Source organism: Phacochoerus africanus, chromosome 7 (genome assembly GCF_016906955.1).
Source record: "Phacochoerus africanus isolate WHEZ1 chromosome 7, ROS_Pafr_v1, whole genome shotgun sequence".
NCBI classification, from domain to species: Eukaryota; Metazoa; Chordata; class Mammalia; order Artiodactyla; family Suidae; genus Phacochoerus; species Phacochoerus africanus.
Window position 1 is genome coordinate 38,585,844 of NC_062550.1, and position 12,358 is coordinate 38,598,201.

General features: G+C 40.4%; 1 protein-coding gene across 1 annotated transcript in view; it reads right to left on the bottom strand.

The window, feature by feature from the left end:
* PTPRR (protein tyrosine phosphatase receptor type R) overlaps positions 1-12,358 on the bottom strand; it is a 252,470-nt gene that overhangs the window by 113,832 nt on the left and 126,280 nt on the right. Inside the window, exon 3 of the mRNA XM_047787199.1 lies at positions 2,218-2,331. Within this exon, the coding sequence (XP_047643155.1) occupies positions 2,218-2,331 (114 nt within the window). The remainder of the gene's footprint in view (positions 1-2,217; positions 2,332-12,358) is intronic.

Sequence of the window (12,358 nt, forward strand, 5' to 3'; positions counted from 1 at the left end):
AGTTAAATAGTCTGTGACCTAATAAGAGCAATAGTAGGAACAGAGTGCTTGTCATGCTCCCATGTGCCCTAAGGTCTGTTATTTCCAGGAGAGAGGGATTATAGTTACTTCATTTTGTAAAAGGAGGAACATAGTAGCTTGCCTTAGGTCACAGAGCTGGGATGTGGCCAGGCTGGAAGTGGAGTAGAGACTGTGACTGTCTCCCAAAGCAGGGCTCTTAATCACTGTACTGTCCTGCCTCAGGGATCAGCATAACTCAAACTGTTATAATAGCTACTCTTAGAGGAGTTCCCGTCATGGCTCAGTGGTTAATGAATCCGACTAGGAACCATGAGGTTGCAGGTTCGATCCCTGGCCTTGCTCAGTGGGTTAAGGATCCTGCGTTGCTGTGAGCTGTGGTGTAGGTTGCAGATGTGGCTTGGTGTAGACCAGCAGCCACAGCTCCGATTAGACCCCTAGCCTGGGAACCTCCATATGCCGCAAGAGCGGCCCAAGAAAATGGCAAAAAGACAAAAAAAAAAAAAAGCTACTCTTAGAAACAGACAGGCATAAATGCTACTAACATTCTCTGAGGATATGCACATCCCTCCAGGGTGTGGCAAATCCCTCTTTTATCCCTTCAAAGAGCTACTATGCTCATTAAATCTATACATGTAAAAGTATATCTAAGGTATCTTAGTATGCATAAAAAAATCTAGATCTAAGGCTTTTATAATACCTATGTCTTCTCACTTGAGCAAGGTACACCCTTGATATAAATAACCTATTTCACTTTCATTCAGAAACGCTGTGTTTCTTTCTGTATGCTACTGAATTTAAAACTGGGTTTTTCAAAGCTTATTTAGTTCCAGAAAATAGTTGACTCACAGAATAAAAGTTATTATGGGGACAGAAGCAACTTACTTTCCACACAGAAAGAAATGAAAGAAACAAAAGTTCTAATCCAATACTAAAAAGCAAATTCTTCTCCAAAGTTGGAAGCGCAGGTGTTGATGCAGTATGCAACTGAGCTTCAGCAGAAGCATAAGAATTTAAGGCAAGAAGAATGTAAAGTCCTTGCTTGAGTTTCTAATGCAGTGGAAACTAAGAACAATTTTAAAACCATAAGATGATTCCAAAATCCCTTTTCAGGAGAATCTCGGATAATTAGTTTTTTACAAAGAGAAAATCGTAAGATTTGAATTTGCCTTTCTTTGCTTTGCTCACACCCATCTTCAAGTGCAGATGGGAACATGACGTCAGATGACATCAAGGTCCCTAAGCACGGAGGAAAGGGAGGAAAGGAAGTGGGTGATTGACAGATAGGTCTAAATGGGCCTTACACAAAAAAGCCCCACCTCAGACAGCCATCCGAGTTTTCTCTTGACTTTTCAAGACTCTTTTTGCATTCCATTTGGGCTGCTGTCCTTAAGGCTGGGTTCTTCTTTATTCTTTACTCAAAATCCTCTGTCTGTGCATTCACTATCTTTATCCTAGTATACTTGAAGGGATTTTAATAAACACTGTCTGGAGACAGTGTCTTACTTGATACAATTTTCCCTCTTACGGAGCATATTTTGGGAGGAGTGTCAGGTTGGTGAGACAAGTATTTTAGGCTCCTGTATTCATACCTTCATACCTACTACTAGCTAGTCTTTTTTTTTTTTTTTTAAGGGCCACACCTGTGGCAGATGGAAATTCCCAGGCTAGAGGTAGAATTGGAGCCACAGCTGCTGGCCTATACCATAGGCACAGCAACACCAGATCCAAGCCACATCTGTCACCCATGTTGTAGCTTGTGGTAATGCCAGATACTTAACCCACTGAGAGAAGCCAGAGATCAAACCTGCACCCTCTTGGATACTAGTCAGGTTCTTAACCCGCTGAGCCACAACAGAAACTCCCCTACTAGCCAGTTTTGAACTATGACAAGGTTGACAAACTTTTTCTGTTATGGGCCAGGTAACAAATATTTTAGCTTTCAATTCAGTCAAACAGTCTGTTGCAACTACTCAACTCTGACCTTGTAACATGAAAAGAGTAACAGACAATATGTAAATAAATGGGTGTGGCTTGTTTCAATAAAACTTTCTTTACAAAAACAGGTGGTATGTCAGATCTGGCTCACAGGGCCATAAAACTATAGCATGGGTGTCCTTCATTATTATTTGTTATTCTTGAGCAAATATATAAAGATCAAAACTTGTATTCTGGGTATACATAATGTAGGCATCTTACAATAAGGCGATTGATGTGCACTTGCTGGGGTAAGAGTCCTAATGCTGCGGCCACTCCTTGGCGGAATATCCGAAGCAAGGTTGTGTTCAGCCTGTTTACATCCATCTGCAGTGTCTGGAAATAAAGAAATCAAATTATAGGACATTTTTTTATTTTGGACATTCAGTTCCTGATGGATGACTAGCCACGACAATATCTGTGACTTCGAGAAACTCACACTCATGGTGCTTTATTGTATTTTTTTTTTTGTCTTTTTGCCTTTTCTAGGGCCACTCCTGCGGCATATGGAGGTTCCCAGGCTAGGGGTCTAATCGGAGCTGTAGCCGCTGGTCTACGCCAGAGCCACAGCAACGCGGGATCCGAGCCACGTCTGCAACCTACACCACAGCTCACAGCAACGCCGGATCGTTAACCCACTGAGCAAGGCCAGGGATCGAACCTGCAAACCTCATGGTTCCTAGTCGGATTCGTTAACCACTGCGCCACGACAGGAACTCCTTTATTGTATTTTTAATGGAGATAAAATTATACAGATTTTTATGCATTTTTTTTACAGTTTTAAATAGTGTTACTTAAGAAGATGGTACATTGCATAATAATGCAATTTGTCTAGTGATAATCAAGAACTCATGTGAATGATCAATTCATAAATAACTTCACTGAAATGTGTGCTGGTTTATCTTGCTTTAGTGTTAAGTCCAGATGACAGAATGTAATAGGCAGCCAAGTAGGTTTCGGTTATCCAAGCTGGAGGACATCTTTAATTTGTGTTCACAAACAGTCACAGAGAGGAAGAGTCTGTGTGACATTCCCTAACACCAGACTTGGCAGTTTCTCTATATAGTGGTTTGCTGCCAGTGCAAGGCAAAAGAATGAGCTGCAATAATGCCTTTTCAAACTCTAGTAAAGAAGCAAATGGAACTGATGATTGATGGGTAAACAATCCTTATTCAATTGCTTGGGCCCTCTTAATTTTCAGGTTGTTTTGGAAAAAGACAACCTAATATTTAAAAATTCCTAAAACACAAATCAAGATCATACAATTAACACCACATCCTCAATTTAAGCCATGGGTGCTGCTATTGCATTTAAAACATGAACTAGTTAAGTATGTATTTTCAAAAATGCCTCATCATCATTTGAAATAGACATTTTGCAAGGGGGGGAAATCAAACCTTTATGCATTTCTTATGATTTTATAGTGCTAACTAGTGCTAGCTTGACCACAGTAGGATCTCAGTAACTGCTGGATGGCTGCAATATCATCTGTTCTATAAAGTAAGGCGCACTTCACTTCTCTGAAAGAGACTGGCTTACAAGTGTAATTTAACTATAGTGTGAGAGCTCTTAGAGGACCTTCTCCCACTTTGCTGTAAAAAAATAATACTGCTTCAAGAATTTATAGTTTTGTTAGGAAATAATAAACCCTCTACAATAAAGTAGGTACAAATAAATGATTGGAAACTGGACCAAAAGCTCATTGCTATGGAAATCAGAGGGAGCTGGGGAGGTCAAAAGAGGTGTAATGTCCCAGTCAAGATGGTAGAACTAGCTGAAGTTCTAAAGTGCTTTTGTACCTTAGGATTTTCAGTGCCTGCATAGGGGCAGGGCCCATAGAGACTGGTCATGCTAGGTAGCTGAATGGACTCCCAGCAAAAAACTGAGACCCAGAGAAGGAAAGAACCATTGAAAAACTCTACCCAATACCCTAACTAGAAGGTAAAACTTGCTTTAAAGGCGTGGGAAAGGAGAATTTCACTGGAAGTAGGTAGAAAAGCCACATCAACACCATTTTTTAATTAAATAAAAGCCATCTAATGGTTCACAATTGTTTGCCATATTATTACATGTACTTTTCTGTAGTCTAAAAATGTCCCCAATATATAAACCATACTTTAATGCAGAAAGTAAGACTTGAGCTCAACCCTGCATGACAAATAGGATACGGAAATGCAGTAATGAGAAAAACAACACTATACTTTCAAGCATCTTTTATCTTGTGTGGAAAATGCAAGAGATTAGAAAAACTCGGTCTACCTGATGGCTCTGAGAAACAGAGCCTTCCTTTTATCTAACAGCTTTACTTTTGGCTCTTCAAGGCCATGGAAACCACCAATAAATATGGGACCTTTTACTAGAGACTTTTACTCCCTTTCTTTGCAAAGCCAAAGATGGGTTCCTCAGTTGGCTCCTGCAAACCTTGATGAGGAACCTCTGACTTCTGGCTCACCTGCAGTGTTTGTCAGGCAGGGTGAGCAGGCAGGCACAGCCCTTGAATCCCACAGGCAGGATTTGGAGCCAAGAGTCTACTCTGGGACTCAAGAGCCAAGAGGGTTGTCTACACACTTGAGAACTCAATTCCCAGGGCCATGATTAACTTGAAGCTTGTAACTGTGGAAACAGTATTAATGTCTCAGTTCCTCAGATTGAAATGGCAAATGGAAGTGAAATGGGAACTCAAGATTTAAAATCACTCAGAGTGGCAACTTTCCAAGAAGGTAAAACTGTGCATTTGAAACAGAAATTTAGATGCCCTCCCCAAAATGAAGAAGTGAGTTGAAGTAATTAGTTTACAACTGCAATCCTCTGGTTCATTACCTCAAGCATTTGAATAATTTGCCTCAGTTCTCTGCTTGCTTGGGAAGAGCTGGATTGTTCCCAGAGCGTGTGCATGTATTTCTGACTATTGGTCATAAAATAATGATGCTGAACTACAGTACAAACAAATAAATATGTATTTGAGGGCCTAATACATGCCAGACATCATGCATGACCACAATTTGGGAAAAAGAAAGGATTCCAGACAAACCGAGAACTTTATTTCAGAGAAAATAAAATTAACATGACTTTCTGTAATAAGAGGTTATATGTTACCTCTTACCAACTTCCTGTAATAAGAAATTATATGTTACCTCCTTCCCCCTTGACAGATGCTATCTATGCAACTATGATAGAATGTAAACTTCACTACTTTGAAGTTACCATGTAACACTACAATAAGGTAATATATTTTAGTCTGAATTCCACATTCATTTGGTCATTTGTTATTTAACATATAAATAACTGATTGAAAATTTTAATTTTAAAAGAGATTACAATGTTCTTTCCAAATGCAAATGTTAAACCACATCTCAGCACTGGATAATATAGAGTTACTTTCCAAAAACGAGTATTTTTATTGATATTACAAATTTATAAACATGTAGAAAAAAATTAAACGTAATGCAAATTCAAAGATTTCAAACTCTATCTGTATTTAAATTTATTGGGGCTCTGACCTGTAAAGAGATTCCTGAGTCAATTCTTTCATTTGGGGCCTAGGTCCCTTCCCCAACTTCTATTTCCAAGCACAAAGGAAATACCACTGTATGATATGACTTTCTTTCCTTGGTCAACAGACAGCCCAGTAAAGTAGTTGAAGCCTAGGAGCCTTAGATAGAAACCAGTTTGAGGAAATTGCTTAAATGCAGTACTTGAATTTAGGCAGCAGCATTGTGTTTAAATTGTAGGTATGTGATTAGCCTACAGCTATTAATATTTAATAGACGGCTGAATTATTTTTGCTTGGGAGGGGGGTTAGGTTTCTAAATGTTAGCCACCTCTTGATGCTATGAGGCAGCCTAGTTCGTCATCTCATCATCCCCAATAAGAGTCAGGACCACACCCAGTGATCTCACTAGGGGGAGGAAGGCCATAGAGGTGTCCTCAAAGGTCTCAAAGATGTCCAGGCTCAGGCTCAATTCCCAACAGCCACAAATCAACCTAGATCCCTGAGGACCAAGCCTGTCAGGAGGAGTCCACTCACCTCTTTTTTTTTTTTTGTCTTTTGTCCTTTTAGGGTCGCACCAGCAGCATATGGAGGTTCCCAGGCTAAGGGTCTAATCGGAGCTATTGCTGCCGGCCTACACCACAGCCACAGCAATGCCAGATCCGAGCAGCCTCTGCAACCTACACCACAGCTCACGGCAACGTCGGATCCTTAACCCGCTGAGCAAGGCCAGGGATCGAACCCACCGCCTCATGGTTCCTAGTTGGATTTGTTTCCACTGCGCCATGACAGGAACTCCACCTCTAACTTTAATGTGCTCTCACAGCTACCCAGGATCTCAAACGTCATTCGTCCCCTTTTTGGCCAGCAGTTGGGTGGTCAAGCGGTTCCCGGGAATAAAAACAAGTTTCTCTGTTGCTGTGTCTGAACCAAGAAAAAAATCCTGACCTATTGGAGGCATTTTATACCATCACCCAGTCCCTTTTTATAATGCTCTGTGCTGTATGTCCTCTGCTATTACTTACATCCTAATGATTTTCATTTCTGTATTTCACGTTGCCTCCTTTCTGAGTCCTGCACCTGCTTCTATCCACCTGAATGTTCCCCATCTATTTCACACTCAATATCACCTAAACTGAACTGACCTTCTCCCCTCTCCTCATCCATGACCTAATTTAATTCTATTTCTGTATTTCATATAATGGGGTGAAGTAGCACATTTGGAAATCATATTGACAACTCTTTTACTTTACCGTTCACCCCACCATTAATGACATCCGATTAATGATCAAGTGCTGTCTAGTCTACATTCTAAATATCTCTTCAATGTTGAATCTACCTTCTGTTTTTCCACCGTCTTCATTCAAACCACTATCTGGACTATTTGACTAGAATCTTCAAGGGTTGCCAATCTTTCATGGTCTCTAATTCATTCTTCCCGTGGACATCATAGGGATCTGTGCAACATGCTAGCTCATTCTGCTTAAAATACTTCCAGGAAACCTCATTTTTAAATGAAAGGTCCTAATTCCTTGGTTCACTGCAATTGCCCTGTCCCTCCAGTCTTCCCTCCCAGCCCCATCCACCATGTACGTCACACTCCAGCCACACTTCAGGTGTGTTAAACACGCCACACCTTTTTTGCACTAGGTCAGGGCATATGTGGATCACTGGCTAGGCTTTCTTCCATCTCCCTGGAGTCTCAGCTCAAAGACCATTCTGCCAGATTTCCATGGCCTCTCCTGCACCTTCCTTGGCTCACATCTTTCAGGTCTCCAATAGTATTCTGTATTAGACTTTAGTTACTTTTTGTTAAAATTTTTAAAATACAAGGTACAGAAAGATAAATAGTAGAAAGTGGAAGTATGCTTGTCCTCTCCTAACCTTCCATTCCAATCCTCAGAAACGACACTGCTCTTAAGTCTTGTGTATCCTTCCAAATATTTTCTATGAATATATAATGTAAAAATAATATGTATATATCATACACCACATTTACTGTTATTAAGTACAACTAGAATTAAATGACACACATTGTTCAACAACTTTTTTTTCGCCTAATATATCTGAGATATAGTTCTGTATTTATAATATATACTGTCATCGAATATCATTTTTTGAGTCTCACCTAGTAATTTCTTACTTTTAATAGTTTAGCTTATCCCATTGATTTTTGTTATTATAACAGATCTGAATGTATTCTGTTATTTTATCTTATGCTATATTTTTAAAACTGGTTTTTAGGTTTCCTTAGTTTTCTGTCTTTTGCTAAACAGTCTGGCTTTTTGTTGTTCTCTATTTTCTTCCAGTGCCTATATTTATAATATTAAATATTGCATGATAACACCTTTAAATCTTTATTTCTTGATTTGAAGCTTCAGAAAGTATTAACTGCTGCTAAGAAAAATGAGAAAATGTTCGTCTCTTTCCGCCAATTATCATGATCACCTTCTGGTTTTTATAATTATATTTTTTCTATATTGTTGTGGTTGATGATATTCATATTCTTTCTAATAGAGACTACTCACCAAGCCTACTGTCTTCTTCTGGAACCTCAGCTCCGGTTCCAGGTTATGTCTTGGTGGAGCCCTGCAACAATGCTCACCAATTGTTGTAAGTGAAAGTAAAGTGACATTTTCAGTCTGAGGCAGTCTCCTCTACTTTGTCTTTCTCTCTTCACTTTGTCTATAAGCTGGATGATTCCAGGGTAACCCTAAGGCAATAATAAAACGGTGAAGCCATGTAAAGGTAGGTTCCTGCGACCCAAATCACTTCATGAAACTGCACAACACTCCTCACTCAACAGTGACATGGGTTAAAAATAAAATTTTACTGCATGAAGTCACTAAAATACTAGAGCTGTGCTAGCATTATTTACACTGATCAATACATACTGTATTTAGAATTTTTTTTTTGTCTTTTTTTTTTTTGCTATTTCTTTCGCCACTGCCGCGGCATATGGAGGTTCCCAGGCTAGGGGTCTAATCGGAGCTGTAGCCAACAGCCTGCGCCAGAGCCACAGCAACACGGGATCCGAGACGCATCTGCAACCTACACCACAGCTCACGGCCATGCCAGATTCGTTAACCCACTGAGCAAGGGCAGGGACCGAACCCGAAACCTCATGGTTCCTAGTCGGATTCATTAACCACTGCGCCACGATGGGAACTCCTGTAGTTAGAATTTTTAAAGTTCTCTAGTGTTAGTTACACATTCAAATGGTCAAGATCATGATCTGCTCTTTTTTAGAGGAGTGTACCATTCCTGAATTCTTTATTTTGACATATCTCTTATTTAACTGGATTTCACTATCATATAGCTTCTTTCAAATAGGATTCATGAGCATTACATGTCCTGAGGTGTTGCGTGTTTGGGAATGTATTTATGGTGCCATTAACAATAAATGACAACTTGGCTGAATATTAAATTCTTGATTCAATCTTTATTTCTATTTTTTGCCTTTGAACTCTGCTGCTATTATTCCAGTGCCTTCTGGCATTGAAAATTGCTATGAAAAGTACCCTGACCTGAGGCTAGCCTGTCTTGTAGATAACTTGCTTTTTCTTCCTGCCACCTCACAGGAAGTCTTTACCTTTAAAGGTAAAAAATTTCACCAGTATCCTTCCTTGGATTGATAGTTTCTGCAAATAACTATGCTCTTGAAGTCTACATATTCCAGGCTCCCTATTTCAGAATTTTTTTTTTTTTTTGGTCTTTTTAGGGCCACACCCACAGCATATGGAAGATCCCAGGCTAGGGGTTGAATCCGAGCTATAGCTGCCAACCTACACCACAGCCCCAGCAGTGCCAGATCCTTATCCCACTGAGCAAGGCCAGTGATTGAACCTGCATCCTCATGGATGCTAGTCTGCGTTTGTTAATGCTGAGCCACAATGGGAGCTCCAGAAATATTTTCTCTTATTAAATATTTGAATGACTTTTCTTCTAAATATTTTTGGTTCATTTAAGGACACTAGTTATGCAATTTTTTTTTTAGGCCTACACTCACAGCATATGCAGGTTCCCAGGCTAGGGGCTGAATCAGAGCTACAGCTGCCGGCCTATGCCACAGCCACAGCAGTGCAGGATCTGAGCCACATCTTTGACCGACACCACAGCTCATGGTAACGCCAGATCCCGGACCCACTAGCTTCCCGCATCCTCATGGACACTAGTCAGATTTGTTTCCACTGCACCACACCACAATGGGAAATCCAATGATGCAATTTTATATGTTTCCTCTTTACCCACTTTATTTTATTTTACCCACTTTATTTTCTCTTCTCACTTGTATATCTTTATTCAACAGAAATTTTCTCAGGCCTACTCTATGTACTTAATATGTTTTTAGCAGCATCTGATCTAATTCCTTTGTGTTTAATATGACCTTGATTCTGTAACGTTTGTTTTATCATCATCTCCCTTCATCCTCTGAGCTCTGCCAGGGTACTCCTGGTGACACCCTAGACAAGACAGGATTTCTCTTAACTGTTGGAGACAACAAGTAACCTAAGGTTTTCATTTATAGTTACTTGGTCTTCTCTATCCATTTTTAGATCTAGATTTCTCCAAAGAGTTCAGCTTCCCTCTTTCTCTTCAAATCCTCCAATGATTTTCTATTACATGTAGAGTTAAATTCAATCACGTAAAGGCCCTGCTTTATCTGGCTCCTGCTCCTTCGGAACCTCACCTCCTCTTTCTCCCTCAAGCCACTCCATCTTTTTCCAGTCTGCCCCCTGGAGAGTTGTCCATCATCATTGCATGGTGGCACTTGATCTTGAAGCTCCTGGTTTAAATGCCACCTCCTCAGAGAGGCCTTCCAGCCTGGCCGTTCCCCATCACATCACCCCACTTTATTTTCCTCACAGCATTTACCACTGTCTGACCCTTCCTCCCTCTCTCCCTCCTCCTTCCTGCCTTCCTCCCTCCCTCCTTCTTTCCTTCCTTCTTTTTTTTTCTTGTATATCTCCGTTTACTAAAATGTGCACTCCATCAGTGTGGGAGCTTGTCAATCTGGTTCTCTGTTATATCCCAGGACCTGAAACAGTGCCCAGCTTGGTAGATATTTAATAGATCTTTGGGAAATGAAGGGATACATACATCATCGTACTCAACATTGTGTTGTTACTACATGTGACCCTTGAACGACATGCGTTCGAACTGCGTAGGTCCACAAAGACACAGATTTCTCTCACTAAATATGTACAACAGTATCACACGATCCAAGAACTGGTTGAATCCAAGGATTGGGGGCCCAGCTGTAAAGTTATACTTGAATTTATGACTGTGCTCCGAGCAGGCTCACCTAAGCCCTGCTTTGTTTAAGAGTCAAAAACTACAATTGGAAGAACCTCAGTTCCATGGAAGAGGGGAGAAAGGGTTACAAACCCAGGGTTAGAATCTACTGAGGAGGTTATATTTGGTGAAGCGGTTCACCTAAAATGCGTAATCATTCAGAAACCATAAGAATTGATTTAACACAATTTATATTTGATTTGTAATTATAATATGCCTCTGATAATCTGACTACCACACCATTCAGGAGGGGAAAAAAAAATCAGTTTATTTCATCTAATCAATTCTTCGAAATTTGTTGCTAATAGGCAAATCAATGTTTCCTGAGTTGTGTGCTCTATTGGTTGTAAATGGTATTCAAACGTAATCAGCATAAGTGTCTATTTCTTGTGACTAATTTGAGAGTTTTAAAATTCATCTTTCTAATCACATAAATTCAAAATGCTCATGATAGAAGATTTAGAAAATACAAAGAATAGAAAAACAAGAGGAGTTCCCATCGTGGCTCAGTGGCTAACGAATCCGACTAGGAACCATGAGGCTGCAGGTTCGATCCCCGGCCTTGCTCAGTGGGTTAGGGATCCGGCGTTGCCATGAGCTGTGGTGTAGGTTGCAGACGTGGCTCGGATCCTGAGTTGCTGTGGCTCTGGCTCTGGTTGGCAGCTACAGCTCCAATTAGACCCCTAGCCTGGGAACCTCCATGTGCCGCGGGTGTGGCCCTAGGAAAAGGCTAAAAAGACCAAAAAAAAAAAAAAAAGAATAGAAAAGCAAGACAAAGAAATACGTATTCTTTTTTCTTTTCTTTTTTTTCTTTTTTTTGGCTTTTTGCTATTTCTTGGGCCGCTCCCTCGGCATATGGAGGTTCCCAGGCTAGGGGTCGAATCAGAGCTGTAGTCACCGGCCTACGCCAGAGCCACAGCAACGTGGGATCCAAGCCACGTCTGCAACCTACACCACAGCTCATGGCAACGCCGGATCGTTAACCCACTGAGCAAGGGCAGGGACCGAACCCGCAACCTCATGGTTTCTAGTCGGATTCGTTACCCACTGCGCCACGACGGGAACTTCCGAAATACGTATTCTTATTCATAACAGTTTATCCCATCACCCTGAAATAAAAATTGTGATGTTTATTTTTTATTTATTCTTTCTATTTTTTTTTTAATTTTTTGCCTTTTAGAGCCGCATTTGTGGCATGTGGAAGTTACCAGGCTAGGGGTAGAATCAGAGCTGCAGCTGCTGGCCTATGCCACAGCCACAGCAAGACAGGATCTGAGCCACATCTGTAACCTATACCACAGCTCGCTCAATGCCAGATCATTAACTTACTGAGCAAGGCTAGGGATCTAACCCACATCCTTATGGATATTAGTTGGGCTCCTAACACACTGAGCCACAAGGGGAACTTCAATTGTGATGTTTTTAGTGTTAGCTTTTGCGTTAGCTTTTTTCTGATACATAGGTAATACAATAGAATATGTACATATGTATATTATATATACCCATATATATAATACATAAGCATATAAATATTTGTCCATATTAATACAATGCTATAACTATCAAAATTTCTACGGC